The sequence below is a fragment of the Neomonachus schauinslandi genome, chromosome 5 (assembly GCF_002201575.2).
Source record: "Neomonachus schauinslandi chromosome 5, ASM220157v2, whole genome shotgun sequence".
NCBI lineage: Eukaryota > Metazoa > Chordata > Mammalia > Carnivora > Phocidae > Neomonachus > Neomonachus schauinslandi.
Window position 1 is genome coordinate 151,766,213 of NC_058407.1, and position 18,245 is coordinate 151,784,457.

Consider the following 18,245-nt stretch of genomic DNA (forward strand, 5'->3'; position numbering starts at 1 on the left):
CTTAAGTCTGGGAAGGCTAAGAGGCAGCTGACAAACAGATGAAGTAGCTGGAATGAGACCTCATCAAGACTGTAGGTTGTAATTCGTCCCCTGAACATTCCTGGACTAGCTGAATGACAAATGCAGGATTGTTAGGATCACCCATTCAAACCAGAAGCCTTGCAAGGTCAAACAGGGAGTCTACAATGAACAGATTTAGAAGGCATTATAAATGTTTGGGAATGTGACTGAAAAACCATCGAAACTGTGAAGTGGGAAATCCTAAATGGGATGTCAAGGATGAGATGGATGTCAATGGGGTGTCAAAAGGAGAACTCCGAATAGATAGCTCAATAGCCCTTATCGGGAAGTTAGTAGAGCAATACAATTTGGAGGGGAAAAATATATATATAGTATCCTCTTTGTTCTTTTCCAAGGCACAAGCAAAAGTGTTCTTTTGAAAGGGTGGGGCATTTGTTTCTGTAAGAGTTAATAGAAACTATGAGTAGGATTCTCGGAAGATCACTCCCACTACATTTGACAGTCAGTACAAGATTATTTCCTTGTGGTTATTTCCTCCTCCCTCCTCTTTTCCAGTCCTTTTCTGTGGGCTTAGCTCTTGGTTTGTTTAGGAATTTGTCCCAGTGTGGGTGGTAGTGGTGAGAGCACCGTTCGGGTCTGGGCTGTGATAAAGATGTGATAAAGATGATAAGCTCCTGTCAGATGATATCAGTGGAATAGAGAACTGAACCAACAAACTTGGAACTAATTGTTGGCTGATCACATATAAAATCTGTCTATCTCCTATGAATATAGAACATATGGTTTAATCATAAAATTTATTTCTTGCTCATGAGAAGCTATCGTGCATTGGTGGAGGTGGGCTGTACTCTATATAGTCAGGCAGGAACCCAGGCTTATGAACGGGTCCCCATCTGAAATGACACTCGCTGCCATTGCAGGAAGAAAAATGGAGCTAGAAGGTTGTGTTTTGGCTCTTAAATGCTTTGGCTTGGAAGTGATATTGTCACTTAGGCTCACAAACCTTTGGCCAGAAATAGCCAGCTGATCTCACAGTGACCTGGAGGGGACTCCAGTGTCTCCTCCCCCTTCTACTCTCGCAACTTGTTCTGGATTTGCTAGAGCTGAGCTTTTTGCAGTGACCCTGAATCCTGGCTTTATTGTGTGGTTATCCGATCCCTTTGGAAACATTCTTATGATAAATTCTTTTAAGAAATTCATCCTGGGAAGAAGTGTGGCCCTCTTGAAGAACTGGTATACTTCCTCTTTTTCACAAGTAGTGAGTATTAGATAGCCTTTCATGATTCCCTTTCAGTCTGGACTAATAAGAAGCTCACAGCAAAATTTAATTCTCAGGTAGACTCACTACGTCAATCTCGGAATTATGCAGAATTGCTCCTCCCTCTATTATAAAACATTGTCTATTTTTTATTATTTATTTATTTATTTTTAAAGATTTTACTTATTTATTTGTCAGAAAGAGAGAGAGAGGGAAGGAGGGAAGGAAGAGAGGCAAGCAGAAGGAGAAGCAGGCTCTCCAGGAAGCAAGGAGCCCGATGCGGGACTCAGTCCCAGGACCCTGGGATCATGACCCGAGCCGAAGACAGCTGCTTAACTGACTGAGCCACTCAGGCATCCCAGAAACATTGTCTATTTTTTAATCGTGTCCTGGTTGAGTGCAGGACTTTTATTATCTACCAACTTCCTTCTCTTTTGGAACTTGCCAGCGTTTATATTACACATAAATACAAATAATGGTAAATAATAGCTTCTTTTCAGTGAATGCTTCCTGCTTCCTCGGTGCCAACTGCTTTATGTGCCTTATCTTGTTCATTCTTTACAAGAGCCGTATGAGATATTATTGTTAGGATTGGATGGGCCAGGAAACAGACTCAGAGAGGTTAAGTGGCTTTCCCATGTCCCCACAGGAGCAGAGGGAAACTAAATCCCATTATACCTGATGCCAAGGGCTGGGCTCCTAGCCACTTTGATTTTTTTATTTTATTTATTTATTTATTTATTAAGATTTTATTTATTTATTTGACAGAAACAAAACGAGAGAGGGAACACAAGCAGGGGGAGTGGGAGAGGGAGAAGCAGGCTTCCTGCCGAGCCGGGAGCCCGACGTGGGGCTTGATCCCAGGACCCCAGGACCATGACCTGAGCCGAAGGCAGACGCCCAACGACGGAGCCACCCAGGCGCCCCGCCACTTTGATTTTAAAATACTATTTATTATTTATTTGAGAGAGAGACACAGCGAGAGAGGGAACACAAGCAGGGAGAGCGGAGAAGGAGAAGCAGGCTTCCTGCTGAGCAGGGAAGAAAAAAGAAAAATGGGGATATTTGTAAGCCAGAACCCTTCTTTTTTTTTTTTCCATAGCCCCTTGGGGGAAATAGAGGGTTTTGTGTTATGGCTTCCGGTTTAGGTCTTTTTCATTTTCCTTTCCTTTTCTTTTTATTTATTTATTTTAAGATTTTATTTATTCATTTGACAGAGACAGACAGAGAAGGAACACAAGCAGGGGGATTGTGAGAGGGAGAAGCAGGCTTCCCGCGGAGCAGGGAGCCCGATGCGGGGCTCGATCCCAGGACCCTGGGATCATGACCTGAGCCGAAGGCAGACGCTTAACAACTGAGCCACCCAGGCGCCCCTCCTTTTCTTTTTAATATTAAGGACAAATATATTTACAGAGATGTGCGTAATTCTCAAGTGTATTTGATGAATTTTCACACAAACACACACGTACACCACACACACACACACACACCCATGTAACCATCACCCAGATCAAGGTATGGAACATTCCAGCACCCAGAGGCCCCCTCATGTCATTTCCTAACCCCTCCCTTCCCCAAGGTAATCACTATTCTGACTTTTAGCACCATTTACTAGTTTTTCTGTTCTTGAACTTGGTGTAAATGTTATTCAGTCTGTACACTTTTCTATCTGACTCTTAGAGTCATTGTTACATTTGTGAGCTGCATCCCTGTCCTTGCATCTAGCAGATGGTCAGTCTTTGTTACTTCTGTGTAGTGTTTCATTGTATGAATATGCTACAGTTTATTGAATTCTGCTGTTGAAGGACATTTGGTTGTTTCCAATTTCTGGCATTTATGGAAAAAAAACTGCTGTGAATGCTCTTATTGCCTTTTGGTGGACGCACTCATTTCTCTTAGGTTGTATTGTTGTACCAGGTTTCACTTTCTTGAATTTAGAAGGCATCAGTTAGCTTTTTAGATGGGATAGCTGGGGTTTTGGTAGGCCACGGAAATCCTAGATCATAAATATATTAACTTGTAGTCTTAAATATAAGCAAATAATTTGCATTATCACATAGCATTTGGTCTTCATGACACAGTTTGTGTAGATGTTTCTGTGTGTGTGTGCACGCGCGTATAGATGTTTCTGTTTGCAAAACTGGATGTATCAGTCAGAATTCTTCTCTTTCATTTGCAAATGACAGAAACCCAACTTAAACTAACTTAAGTCTAAAGGGAATGTAATGATTCAGGTATCCAGTGGTCAGCTGTCTTCAGGCATGGCTGGATTCAGGTGCTTGAACACTGTCATCAGTATTTGATCTTTCGGTTTATCTCTTGACTCTTATCTCTTCCCTGTTGACATCACTCTCAGACTGGCCTCCTCCACTGGTGACCACTGGCAGCTTCAGTCTTACAACTCCCTAACCTCAAGTCCAGCCACGAGAGAGAGCGTCTCTCTTCCCAACATTTCTTACAAAACTTCCATAATTGAATCTCACTGGCTCTGACTGGGTTATGTACCCTGACCCAATCACTGTGGCCAGAAAGAAAAGAATTCTACTCGGGTTATATGTCCACATGTGGCCCATATGGACTGAGATGGGGAAGAGGTATTACTTAAGGAGAAGTATTATCACAAAAGAGAGAAATGGATGCTGAGCAGGGACAAAATAATAAACAACCGACTTCCACTATGCTGAGGAATCGGGAATTGAGTTGGCAAATGAACATTCTAAGACTACAGTTAATTCTTCAGCTCTGATTACTCAACAAAGAGTCTAACCCTTTTCGTTTGCATAGAGATAAACTTGTCAGCATTGGCTGAACTTTAAAAATGGTATACTTCCTGCTTTCAATTACATCAACACTACCTAATCACGCTGGCTTGAAACTGTGGAGCTATTTTTGTCTTTTGATTTACCTTTCACCCTTCCAATATCTGGTCAGTCCACAAATCCTGTTGATTTTTCCTTTCTGTTTTCTCCCCTACTTATTTTCTTCTCTGTTTCTGTGGTCACTATACTAGCAGTTCCAGGCTCACATTCCATCACCATGGCAACCTAGTGACCTAAGAGTGCGTCTTTCTCAGTTAATTTGGTCCTGGAGGACCAATATGGGTTATGTGCCCATTCCTGAGCCAAACCCTGTGGCCAGGGGCATAGTGGACACTGATTGGCTAGACCTGGGTCATGTGACAGTTCTTGGAGTCAGGAATGGGGAGGGGCAGATGCCGAGATGAAAATCAGGGCGTCGATGCCAAAAGAAGGGGAAATGAATAATAGGCTAGTAAAAGCAACAGATATCCAGCACACTTAGAAATTAAAATCCCATTTTTTCCGATTTGGAAAGTATACCATGTCTATAGATTAGAGCTCAGAGAACTCACAAAATCGTATCTTCAAACTGGAGGGAGTGGTAGCATTTGTCTTCTTACCCAATTCCTCTAGTTACCATCAACGGTTCTTCCTTTGCACACTCATACTAATTTATGCTTTGATCAATTCTACAACCACAAGTGCATTCAAAGTGCTCAAAGGGTCCTTGTTTCTTCCAGTCTTTCGGTTTTTTTGTTCTGCTTCTCCTACAACCAAAGGAATGTAGTGGTTAGGATCTAAGTTTGGCCACATGTATCAGAGACCCCCCCAAAACAGTGGTTTATGCAAGATAAAGTTTTATTTTATTTTTTTTACATAAAAGCCCAAGCTGATATGTTGGCACTGATCTGTGATGTCATCAGCAACCCAGGCTTCTTCCATCTGTTGTGCTGTGATCTCTAGGGTAGGTGCCGCCTTTGTGTCCGTGGACCAAGAGGGCACACTATCATTTCCACATTCCAGCCCGCAGGAGGTAGGTAAGAAGACCAAGAAGGGGAGAAATGCCCCTTGCCTTAAACAGCACAAACCTGGGAGTTCTATTTATTGCTTCTGCTCACATCCCATTGTCCACTCTCCTGGTCACATCTTGGTGCACAGGAGACTGGGAAACATACTTCTGATTCTGGGCAGCTGTGCACCCAACTGTGAAAGAAAGGAGAATAGATAGTGGAAGATAACCAGCAGTCTCGGCAGGGAAGAAAAAAATATGAATGTTTCCTTCTTTTTGTTTTTCAGATTAAAAAAAGATCCCTGAGTAACTCAAATGCAGGAACATTTTAACACTCCAGGGTGAAGAATCTGTGCCAGCATGTCTGCCTACTACAGGAATAATGGGTATGAGGAAGATCCAGATTACCCTGACTCTTCAGGATCTCGGAACCGTACGTGGGGGCATTTGAAAACTCAGGATTATGCAGATTCTCCAGATGCTCTGAACAACTCAGGCTACCTTAGCACCAGGAGCAACCCATACTCTGCAGACTACAGAACAGGTCCATACTATCCTGGGTCTCTAGCAGAACCAGATTATCCTGGATCTCGGAGTAATCCAGACCAGTCTGGCACCAGAAGCAACTCATTCTCTGTTGGCTCCAGAAGAAGTTCAGATTATCCCATATCTTTGGCAGAGCCAGATTATATTGGATCTTGGAGCAAACCATACCATCCAGGCTCATCCAGAGAGCCAGACTACTCTGAATCCCAACGGAATTTTGATTTTGCAGGTTCCAGAAGCAGTGGAAACTATGCAGGCTCCAGAACAAATCCCGATTATCTCGACTCTTTGGGAGAACCAGACTACCCTGGAGCTCAGGGAAACTCTAATCATCCTGGCTCCAGGGCAAATTCCAACCATCCCGGTACCAGAAGGAATCCAGAATATGCTGGTTCCAGAATCAATCCATACATGGACACTCTGGGAGAGCCTGATTATCCAGGAGCTGAGAATCAACTTAACTCTCCAAACTTTTTTGGGGAACCAGACTATCCCAATGCTGAGGACTATCAGAACTCTCCAGACTTTTGGGGGAAGCCTGATTACCCAGTTGCTGAGAATGGTCATGATTATGGCTCTCCTGAGAGTTCAGAAATGACCAGAGAGTAAGTGCAAGCATCTCCGTCCTATGGGGGGCAGGGGGGGGAGGGGCTGAATGATAATTCATCAAGCCAATGGAACCTGGTTGGTGTTGTTTGGGTTAGGGACGCGTAAGATGGTTTCTGTGACCTGAAGTTGTAGGAAACTTTCATACCTACTGTAGACCTCACCTGGGCCATGGACTTTCAGTCTGAACTTTCAAGCCCTTACCTGAACATAATCTTTCATCACCTCTTGCTTGGATAGCACCCTCCCCAGTCTCCTACCTCTTCCTATAATCCCTACAAGACATTTAGATTCCCATTGTTTTGACCCTGCTACTTTGCCAATAAAGTTAGGGTTAAGACTTGATAGTTACGAACTCAAACATTTTAACCAGAATTATATCCACAGGAATGCATTTTTAACCAAGAAAATCTTTTGAAGATCTAACTCCATGAACTCAACTTAATTCCTCAATTGTTTTTTTTTTTTTTTCCATTCAAGGTGGTTGAACCACTCCTGATTTCTTTCCACTTTCACTTTTATTTTACTATAATTATTGTCATCTGAATTGATCACTTTTCATGTTTATGGCAGGTTTAGCTTATTGATCTTCTACATTGTTGTTGTAGTCATCAGATTTTATCAATCATAGTTTCCCCCATTGTTGGTATTCCTTTAAGTTCATTCTAAAAAATTAAGTCCAGTTTTTCCTAGTTCAGATTTTGTAGATCTAAATTTTGTCCAAAATCTTTTTAATTTTCCAGCAATTTTTGGTCATTGACAAATTTTACTAAGTACAATACTGGACATTGACAGTGTTAGTTTGGATGACTTAGTTCTACCAAATCTGATTTTTTTCTGGGGTAAGTTTTTGATGTTCCTGTTGTCAACAAGCCGTGATTCTTTAGTCAGGTTATTTTTAATCTATAAAAAATTTTACTCTCTGAAAATTTAACCAATATGAGTCTCATTTGGCATGTACTAGTTCTACTAGTGATATGTATAAATTCAACAAAAGCTAATGGCTTGTATTTATCTTGAGGAATAAGGATATAAGATTTGGGTGTGCAGTAGGGTCAAATGTCTTCAGAACCTAAATAGGAGGATTAACAGAACCAGATCAAAATGGCCTCCTTGGCCTTACCCCCTTTGCCTGATTCATCATTTCAAAATATACCTTTGATTCTCTCACTCCTTGTTTTTTGGGTTTTTTTTTTTGAAGAATTTATTTATATTTTGACAGAGAGAGACACAGCGAGAGAGGGAACACAAGCAGGGGGAGTGGGAGAGGGAGAAGCAGGCTTCCCGCAGAGCAGGGAGCCCGATGTGGGGCTTGATCCCAGGACCCTGAGATCATGACCTGAGCTGAAGGCAGACTCCTAATGGCTGAGCCACCCAGGCGCCCCTGTTTATTTATTTATAGAGGGTTTAGAGGGGCAGAGGGAGAAGGAGAGAGAGAATCTTAAGCAGGCTCCATGGCCAGCTCTGACCCCACGCAGGGCTCGATCCCAGGACCCTGAGATCACGACCTGAGCTGAAGGCAGACGCTTAACGACTGAGCCACCCAGGTGCCCCTCACTCCTTGGTGTTTGATCTTCCATGGTTCTCCATAACCTTTGGAAGAAAGACCACACTGCTTTGCTTCTGATAACATTTTTTTTTTTTAAAGATTTTATTTATTTATTTATTTTTTAGAGAGCGAGCGAGAGAGAAACAGCATGAGAGGGGAGAGGGTCAGAGGGAGAAGCAGGCTCCCCGCTGAGCCGGGAGCCTGATGTGGGACTCGATCCCAGGGTCCTGGAATCAAGCCCCACATCGGGTTCCCTGCTCAGCGGGAAGCCTGCTTCTCTCTCTCCCACTTACCCTGCTTGTGTTCTCTCTCCGGCTGTCTCTCTCTGTCAAATAAATAAATAAAATCTTTAAAAAATAAATAAATAAAATAAATAAAAATAATACAAATACCTGGACCCAACTTTCAGAGCTTCTGATGTCATTGTCTGGGGCAGGGACTGGGAATTGGCATGTACCTAAAACTGAGACCATTGCTCCAGGTTAATTCATTTTTATAGTATTCCCTTTATATATTCAGCACTCCTGTTTATGGTCTTACACCTTTATTTATGCTGTTCTTCATCCTTGGAATGCTCTCCTAACTCTTTATGTATGAATTTTTTTTTTTAAGATTTTATTTATTTATTTGACAGAGAGAGAGACAGTGAGAGAGGGAACATAAGCAGGGGGAATGGGAGAGGGAGAAGCAGGCCTCCTGCTGAGCAGGGAGCCTGATGCGGGGCTTGATCCCAGGACCCTGGGATCATGACCTGAGCCGAAGGCAGACGCTCAATGACTGAGCCACCCACTCGCCCCTTTATGTATGAATTTACTCTTCCAATCCTACCTGCAATGTTTCTTTTCCATGTAGATTTCCCTCCAAACTGCCAGCCAGAATTCTTTTCTCTTTCCTCTGAACTCCTTGGGCCTGTCTTCAGGTACTCACCAGTTACTACTTGTATTATAATTGCTTAACTGTGTCTAAGAAGCTCTACCAGATTGGATTGAGAGTTCCTTGAGGGTAGACACCTCGTGTTTTTTTTTTTTTTATTTTCTATTTTTTTATTTTTTTAATTCTTATGTTAATCCCCATACATTACCTCATTAGTTTTAGATGTAGTGTTCCATGATTCATTGTTTGTGCATAACACCCAGTGCTCCATGCAGAATGTGCCCTCCTCAATACCCACCACCAGGCTAACCCATCCTCCCACCCCCCTCCCGACACCTCGTGTTTTTATCTTTGTGTTCTCACCCCCTAGACCTTGCCTAACACATGGTTGGCATTCAGTCAGCATTTGTGGAATGAATGAATGGATGCATGGATGGATGCATGATGAATGGATGACAGTCCTTACTATGCTCCTGGGTGAATCTTGATCCGTTATTTTTGGGATTTCAGGGTGCTCAGCAGAACATCTTCAATCCGGCCCTCGTTTCATCATAGGGGTGATGGCCCCTTGGGTGTCCTTGAGAGAGAGAATGAAGATTACCCTGAAAGCATTGCAATGAAATCCATGGGGATGGCAAATCCATATGGCGACTCTGTGCCCGGGGCTCCTGGCAATGGCTATGGTAAGCATTTGTTAAGATGAAGATCATATGCTGGGAAGAAAGTAAAATCGGTGGACTTAGGGGAGCAGTTATTTAACAGTTCCAGGAAGAGAAGAATTGGTTTATCCCTCCCCCTTCAAACACCTACCTTACAAAGGCTGAACACTGGGGGTCTAGAAAAGACAAGCAGTATCATCACTTGTCAAAGCAGCCTGCTTAGGGAATATGAAAAATGAGAGTGTGCACACCCTGTGCCAGCCCACTGGGGTTATGGGGAAATGGGGGCTCAGTATGACCAAATCCTCAGATTTTTCTAAAGAAGGAAGAACGCTGGGTTTTTATGTGAAACCTCCTGATTTTTAAATGCTCCAAAATAAAGAAAAAAAAATCAAAACACTGAACTGGGCAAACAAAATCACTTGTGGGCTAGATTTAGTCTGTACTGTTCAGTTAGCAAGTGGGTATTCAGAACCTACTGGGGGGACCAGGGTAGAAAGAGGCAGCTCTGTCCTCAGGTTACTTAAAGCATAAGGGTGGGTGACACCAGCATGTCAAGACTGAAAAAAGACAAAATTAGCAAGCAGACTATTCATATGTGAACAATCATGTCATCCTCAGAATCTACTGTGTGCAAAGGTTTAGCTCTGGGAGGCAAAGGAAATTCTAAAGTTCTTATCCTGCAGGAGGGAATAGGGACTTGCTGTCTAGTAAAGGGAGCCAGTTCATTACACGAGAGCCCCCCCCCCCCCACTGAGATCCAGAAAAGAGAAGGAGTGTTCAGCCAAGAACAGAATGAGGGACCCAAGTGTAGGTTGGTGCTGATGGAGGATTCCTTATGCCTGAGAGGGTGGATGGGGAGGAGTTTGAAGCAGGCTGAGAAGAAAGGATGGGATGCCTTGTCATGCACTGATGAAAAACACTGACTAATACACATTTGCATAGAAAAACATTCATTTGGGCTATTCCAAACCTTTATGTCATGCATTCTCAGTGGGGGGGTGGGGGGGAGCAATATAAATCCCAAGGGGGTAAAATTTATTCTTTTTTTAAAGATTTATTTATTTATTTTAGAGAGAGTGCATGTGCATGCATGAGTGGGGGGAGAGTTAGGGGAGGGGGAGAGAGAGAATCTCAAGTAGACTCTCTCCTGAGCACAGAGCCTGACAGAAGGCTTGATTCCAGGACCCTGAGATCATTACTTGAGCTGAAACCAAGAGTGGGATGCTTAACTGACTGAGCCACCTGGTGCCCCGGTAAAATTTATTCTTGAAAGGCGAGAAAAGTCTTCCTCTTTTTATATATAAACATCTGATACACATATGTAAGCAGATACACAGTATAGCTGTAGTATTAAAATTTCATGGGTGGAGGATAATTGGAAAGAAATATCTAAAAAGACTCCTTAGGGGGCAAATAATGAAAAAAAGATTGATAAACACAGCCCTACCCCAATGCAAGTGGAGCTAATAATGCCAAGCAGATTTTGAGTGTTTCCTATGCCCTGGAGACCTCTGCCAAGCACTTTACTTTTATTGTCTTGTTTAAATCTGAACAACCACCTTTCATACAGCCACTACTGCTCTCCCTATTTATAGATGGGAAAACTGAGGCTCAGAGGCACAGTGCCCAAGATTATCTCACTGTTATATTCAAAGAACCAGTCTTTCTGACCCAAAGCCTGACTCTTACTTATCCTGTATTATTGCTGGGTAGGATCAGGGCAAATGCAAAAAGATTCCTGACCACTTATGCTTGCTTGCTTGCTTTCTTTTTCTTTCTTTCTTTCTTTTTTAAAGATTTTATTTATTTATTTGACACAGAGAGAGAAAGCACAAGTAGGCAGAGCGGTAGGCAGAGAGAGAGAGAGAAGCAGGCTCTCTTGAGCAGGGAGTCAGACGTGGGGCTCGATCCCAGGACCTGGGGAGCATGACCTGAGCCAGAGGCAGCCGCTTAACGGACTGAGCCACCCAGGTGCCCCTATTTATTTATTTTTTAAAAGATTATTTATTTATTTATTTGAGAGAGAGAGAGAGAGCAGAGCGTGCAAGAGAGAACACGAGTCGGGGGGAGGGGCAGAGGGAGAGGGAGAAGCAAACTCCCACTGAGCCGGGAGCCTGATGTGGGGCTCGATCCCAGAACCCTGGGATCATGACCTGAGCTGAAGGCAGATGCTTAACCAGCTGAGCCACCTAGGTGCCCCTGACTACTTATGCTTAAAAAAAAAAAAGTAGGGGCGCCTGGGTGGCTCAGTCGTTAAGCATCTGCCTTCGGCTCAGGTCATGGTCCCAGGGTCCTGGGATCGAGCCCCGTGTCAGGCTCCCTGGTCAGTGGGAAGCCTGCTTCTCCCTCTCCCACTCCCCCTGCTTGTGTTCCCTCTCGCTGTGTCTCTCTCTGTCAAATAAATAAAATCTTTAAAAAAAAAAAAAGTAGTTGAGTATGACTTCTTTTTCTGGACTCCTTTGTAGGACCAGGGTTGTAGTCCTTAGCAATCACTTGTCCATACTATGCCGTCGTTATAGATGATGCCCTCATTAAGAACCTATCTTCATCCATGTATTCTTTAAAGCTCTAGGTGATTTTCCTAGTGTCACAGTGCCTGGTCACAGTAGGTACTAAAGCAGTGCTAACTGAATTAATAGCAACAGTATTGGTAAGGATGTATCAGTTAGCTATTGCCACAGTAATGCTGCATAACAAACAGATGCAGAAAACCGGTGTTGTACAATAAAGAAGCATTTATTTCTCACTCACACATGTTCAGGTTTGCTTGGAGTTTGATTGAACTAGTCTGGGTGTGGCTGTGCTTGACTCCAGGTCATGGGTTCTGTGTCTAGAGCCTAGTGTCCTTCTTCTTGAAGCAGGGAGCCACTTGGGGGCATTGTTGTTCCATGACATAAGCTGGAAGTGCTCGAAGTGACAAGCAAAAACACACAGTGTGTCTAAGGTTTTGACATGGACCTGGCATATGGTCACTTCTGCCATGTTCCATTGATCAAAGTCACATGACCAAGCCCAACTTCAGGGGAGGTGTCCAGGGAATTGTGGTGTGATATATGCTGAATAACAATGGATCTACCACAATAGTTAATATATAGCAATAGTTTACTATGTTCCAGGATTACGTTAAGCACTTTGCATGTGTTAACTGATGTGATTCCCTCAACAATGCCATGTGAAGCTCCCATCATTATTCCTGTTTTACAGACTACGATATTGTAGCTCAGAGAGGTTAGGTAACACGCTGGAGGGCATCAGCCAGTAACAAAGCTGGGAACTGATACCCAGCAAGAAGTTCAGAACTTCCTGCAATGTAATTTTGTGCATTGTTCACATCAAACTGTGTTCCATTTTCTCTGTCACGGAGTTTAGCTTTTAATGTTTACTGTGGGCTGAATAAAAATATACTGAAATATGACACTGTTGTGTAGATGCTGAGAGTAGACTCTGTCCCTAAGAAAATCATGCCATCTTTCAAATTTATTCATGCGTTATCATAACATATTAGAAATAGAAGGAACTTCTATGATCATCTAGACAAGTTTCTTTTTTTTTTTTTTTGTCTTAATTTTTTTTAGAACAGGGTTAGGTTCACAGTAAAATTGAGGGAAGGGAAGGTACAGAGATTTTCCACAGAACTCCTTTCCCCACATAGCAAAGACTCTCCCATTATCAACATCTGGCCCCAGGATGATACATGTCTTATAATTGATGCACCTACACCAACACATCATTATCATCTCTAGTCCATAGTTAACATCAGGGTTCACTCTTGGTGCTATAAATTCTATGAGTTTGAACAAATGTGTAATAACATGTAACACCCTTATGGTATCATACAGAATAGTTTCAGTGCCCTAAACTCCTCTGGTCTGCCTATTTATCTCAACCTCCTAGACAAGTATTTCTTAAACTCGAGTTGTAGCCCATTAACAAGTTGTGAAATTAATTCTGAAAAATGAGATAGAAAAGAATGGAATAGGGGGCACCTAGGTGGCTCAGTCGGTTAAGCATCTGACTCTTGATTTCAGCTCAGGTCTTGATCTCAGGGTCATGAGTTCAAGTCCTGCATTGAGCTGCTGGGCGTGGAGCGTACCTGGAAAAAAAAAAAGGGAATGGAATAGAATAAGAATAGATCGGAGTGCCTCTTATGTAGTCAAGCAAAGTATTGTTTGGTGAAACTCGTTTTTCAGTTACATATGTGTAGGTATGTCCAGGATCTTAATGTAATAATTTTTAAAATTTTATCAAGTTTTAAATTTTAATTCTGGTATAGTTAACATACAGTGTTATATTAGTTTCAGGTGTACAATATAGTGATTCAGCAATTCCATACATTACCCAGTGCTCATCGTGGTAAATGTACTCTTAATTCCCATCACCTATTTCACCCATCCCCCCACCCACCTCCCCTCTGGTAACCATCAGTGTGTTCTCTATAGTTGAGTCTGTTTCTTAGTTTGTCTCTCTCTTTAATTTCCCTTTGCTTGTTTGTTTCTTAAATTCCACATATGAGTGAGATCATATGGTATTTATCTTTCTCTGACTGATTTATTTCGCTTAGCATTATATCCTCTAGCTCCATCCATGTCATTGCAAATGGCAAGATTTCATTGTTTTTATGGCTGAGTAATATTCCCTTGTAACAATTATTTTTAACCATGGCTTATACTTAAATGAAAACCATCGATTGAAGCTGTTTGTACTTAATAACATTGTTTCCATATTTACGACCTACTTTCCACCCAAGCACTCAATCATTAGTCTGTTAGGACCTCAAGGTCAAGGTCAGGGTCTTACTGACCATTATGTGCTTAGTAATGTCTAGTATGGTGGGATTAATTGGTGATGTGTCCTAACTCTTCGTTCCAGTGAACCCTGCTTATGTGGGTGAAAGTAGCCCCCGCCCAGCTTATGGAAACCCACCATTGTCTGGATGCGACTGGCACAAGTCACCCCAAGGTAAGGCTTAAATTGGTGGTATCCCAAAAAAATTAACCCTAGAGAGGAATGTTTTTAAGGCAATGCAGACATCACTATTTCATTTAGGCTTCTGGTGTGGTAACTGATGTAGTACTTGCTTAATTTACCATAACGGGGTTTTTTTTTTAGGTATGCAGGGTTTTTTTCTCTCCTGGATATCAAGGTGTCTTCATCAGGACTCTTCTGGTCTCATGTGCCAGAAACCCAACTCATGTGGGCCCAAGGTGAATGTACTGGTTCACGTGGTGGGAAGGACGGGGGGAAGCAAAGAGTTGAAGGTAGAATTACCTTGCAGGACCTAGTACAGAGCTTGACACATAGTAGATGCTCAGAGATATTTGTTGAATTAATTTGTGAATGAGTTACAGGAACAAGGGCCTCTGAGTCTGCATTGATCAACATTTTTCTGAATAATCGTAGAATTATTATGATGCTGGAGTTTAGGAGAAGTCAGACCAGAGAAAGACAGAATGCTGGGAAATCAGTTAGGAAGCCCTGTAAGGATCACTGTGTGTGGTGGTGAAGGTCTGATCAGAGGCAGAGACTGAGAGATAAAAAGGAAGCAAAAGAGGAGAGAGGCCAGGGAATGCTGAAACTTGGAGGCAAATCTATGGACAACAAGGAGTAAACCAACTGATGGTATCCTCTATACAATAATGCGAATTGAAGGGCCTCATGACCTAAAACCATGTCTCACCTTCTGGCATTCTAGCCGATATGACAGCCTTTAGCCTCATTTTTTTTTTTTTTTAAGTTTTATTTATTTATTTGAGAGAGAGAGCAGGAGTAGGGGCAGGGGGAGAGAGAGAATCTCAAGCAAACTCTACACTGAGCACAGAGCCCGACATGGGCCTTGATCCCACGACCCTGAGATCATGACCTGAGCTGAAATCAGGAGTCGAAGGCTTAACTGACTGAGCCACCCAGGCGCCCCTAGCCTCATTCTTTAAGAGCCTTCTCAAGAAGAGGTATAACTTCGGGGCGCCTGGGTGGCTCAGTCGGTTAAGCGACTGCCTTTGGCTCAGGTCATGATCCCAGGGTCCTGGGATCGAGCCCCGCATCGGGCTCCCTGCTCCACGGGAAGCCTGCTTCTCCCTCTCCCACTCCCCCTGCTTGTGTTCCCTGCCTGCTTCTCCCTCTCCCACTCCCCCTGCTTGTGTTCCCTCTCTCGCTGTGTCTCTCTCTGTCAAATAAATAAATAAAATCTTTAAAAAAAAAAAAAAAGGAGAGGTATAACTTCTACGAGGGTTGGGTATTGCTACTTGGAAGGGAAAACCATGGAGGTATAAATGATCACCCTCTCCATTTGGTTCCCACTAGAGCAGGAAATGACTTTAACTATTGAAGAAAGAAAATGGCTTTTAACTTCATTGGACTGCTTAATCTAGCCAGCCTGAGGTTGGGGCTTCTGGTGAAAGGGAGTCCCAGAAGGCAGAGAGAATTAAGGAAATAGAGGACCCAGAGATGAATCTGGTTTTCTTCACCATTTTGTTTTGCAATGGTTTGGATTCTCAAACCATGTACAGTTAGATGGTGGACAGCCTCCTGATAAAACGTCACTTTGATGGATTATGCTATGCACCTATGAAGCATTTGGCACATGGTAGGTACTCATAAATATTCATTTATTTGTGAATGAATAAATGATACATCAGCATCTCATTAGAGGAAGGGGCCAGGGTGAAGGGATTAAGAGGTCCTTGTTTGGGTCCAGACAGACCTGGGTTTAAGTCTCAGCTCTGCTACTTGCTGGTTTTGTGACTTTAGGCAAATAACCTTTTTGGGCCTCAGTTTTCTTAGCTATAAAATGGGGGTTATTGTACATAATGCATAGGGTGATTATGAAAATTAAATTATATAATCTAAAGTACTTGGCCTGTAGTAATGACAGGTATTGTTACTGTTAATTATCATTGATGGGGATAAGGAGGAGAGTCCTGGTCCAATTCTGCCATTTTATGAGAGTGTGATGAGAGTAGAGGTCAATTTATTTTTGTGCACCTCAGTTTCCCCAACTATTAAATAAATGACGTGGCTGAGGTGATTTCCAAATCAGATCTGTTGGGTGGGAATTGTGTTCAGGTGCCTGGCACTGAAGTCGGACGGCTTCACTAAAGGGATTTATTTTTCTCATGTAACAAGAAGTGTTGTGGGAGGGGGTTCACAGTTTGTATGGCAGCTCTGCCCAGGATGCTCTCAGGACTGAGCTCCTTCTTAGCTTCTTTCTCCACCATTCTTCACAGCTGAACGTGTATCCTCTTGTTTTCAAAATGGCAGCCTCTGGTAAGCCAGAAGGAGAAATGGTGAAGGGCAAAAAGTGGAACCGGGCAGACTGTCACCTTTTAAAAAGCATTCTTGGACACTCTATGTCTCATTGACCAGAATGGTGGGGTTACAAGTCCATCTTTAGCCACAAAGGAAGCTAGGAGAATTTTAGTTGAGCCCAGTGCCTACACAGGAAAGGAAGCTTCTAGGGGTATGAGAAAAATGGAGATCGGATACAGGGTACAGACAAGTGGTAGGGTTGGCTACCCAAGGCAGTCAGGAGATAATAATTGTTATTACTATAAACCCGTCTGGGTTTATATAGGCATGTAAAATTATAAATATAAAATATAAGTTTTAGGCCAGGGGCACCAAATTAAAAAGGAAAATCTTGCCCTTTGGTTATGAGTCATTTAGAAGAATCCCTGCCTTCTGTTTCTAGAACCCTATTGTCTTTAATGAAGGATTCTGTTTCTAATTTCTTACCTAGCTACCAAGACAGAGGTGTCTGTAGGAAAACACATCTCTTCATGAAGAGACCCCTCTGGTGTAGATGTGGGGAGTTATGTTGTGATTTGTGTAGGGCTGGCTTTGGCAATCTCATCCTGGTCTTTAAAAATGTGAATGGGGCATCCCTCTGTGATTGTCATCACTTTTCCTGGCGGCTCCCAACAATGTCAGTGTGACTGCTCTGGAAGGCCACTCCGGTGGCGAACAAAGCTGGGAGGAGGCAAGAGATGCTGTCTGATGACCAAGTGAATGAAATCATCGTTGAGGTTGAGAATGTTCCATCTGGGGTTGTTCCAGAAAAGATGCTGGTGATCTCAAGCTTCGGCATGGTCTCATCCGCTTCTGACATCGATGTGACAGACTCTCAGAGTTTCAGCAGCCCGAATGACAAAAAGAGCAAGCAGTTGTTGCGGTTTTCAACATCTTTGAATGAATCATTTTCTCAGACCCTTCATAGCCCAGGAAGTGTGGGCATAGACACTCCTTGTACTTCACATGAAAACCTCCAAGGTAGTGAGACCCTGGGAGAAAGGAGTTAGGAAGGGAGCAAGGAAGGCTTCCAACTTGTCTACAGGATTATTTAGTTTTTTTTTTTTTAAAGATTTTATTTATTTATTTGAGAGAGAGAGAATGAGAGAGAGCACATGAGAGGGGGGAGGGTCAGAGGGAGAAGCAGACTCCCTGCTGAGCAGGGAGCCCGATGCGGGACTCGATCCCGGGACTCCAGGATCATGACCTGAGCCGAAGGCAGTCGCTTAACCAACTGAGCCACCGAGGCGCCCCAGGATTATTTAGTTTTAAGACATCAAGTAGGTTGAAGTTTATAGATGATCTGAGGATGTGACAGACCCAGGAAGGGGTCACTTTGGGAGCATCTAACACCTAGAAAGGAGTTCACCTTGATCAAGCTCACTTTCTGTGCCCAACACTCTGCCGAATACTTCCTTTTTGTTATCCATTGAATATAGTTTGACTTTATTCCCCACACTTTGAGGTAGGCACTTTTGTCACTTCCATTTGCTTGGTGAGTAAATTAAATTAAATTAAATCACTTCCATTTGCTTGGTGAGCCTTGGCAGAACCAGGGCTCAAATGCAGGTCTGCCTGGTTTCCAAGCCTGATGCTTTCACCGCTGTCTTGCTTTCGTCCAGTTCCTCCCCGACCCTGG

General features: G+C 43.0%; 1 protein-coding gene across 2 annotated transcripts in view; it reads left to right on the forward strand.

Annotated features, from left to right (window-relative positions):
- The first annotated feature begins 5,379 nt into the window (after window positions 1-5,379).
- Window positions 5,380-18,245, forward strand: part of TMC5 (transmembrane channel like 5) — a 49,003-nt gene continuing 36,137 nt past the window's right edge. Inside the window, exons 1-3 of one of the 2 annotated variants that reach the window (XM_021698103.2) lie at window positions 5,380-6,237; window positions 9,171-9,343; window positions 14,192-14,281. In XM_021698103.2, the coding sequence (XP_021553778.1) occupies window positions 5,447-6,237; window positions 9,171-9,343; window positions 14,192-14,281 (1,054 nt within the window). In that variant the 5' untranslated portion in view covers window positions 5,380-5,446. Of the gene's footprint in view, window positions 6,238-9,170; window positions 9,344-14,191; window positions 14,282-17,304; window positions 17,588-18,245 lie in introns of those variants that run through there. The other variant, XM_021698105.2, reaches the window with a different exon arrangement.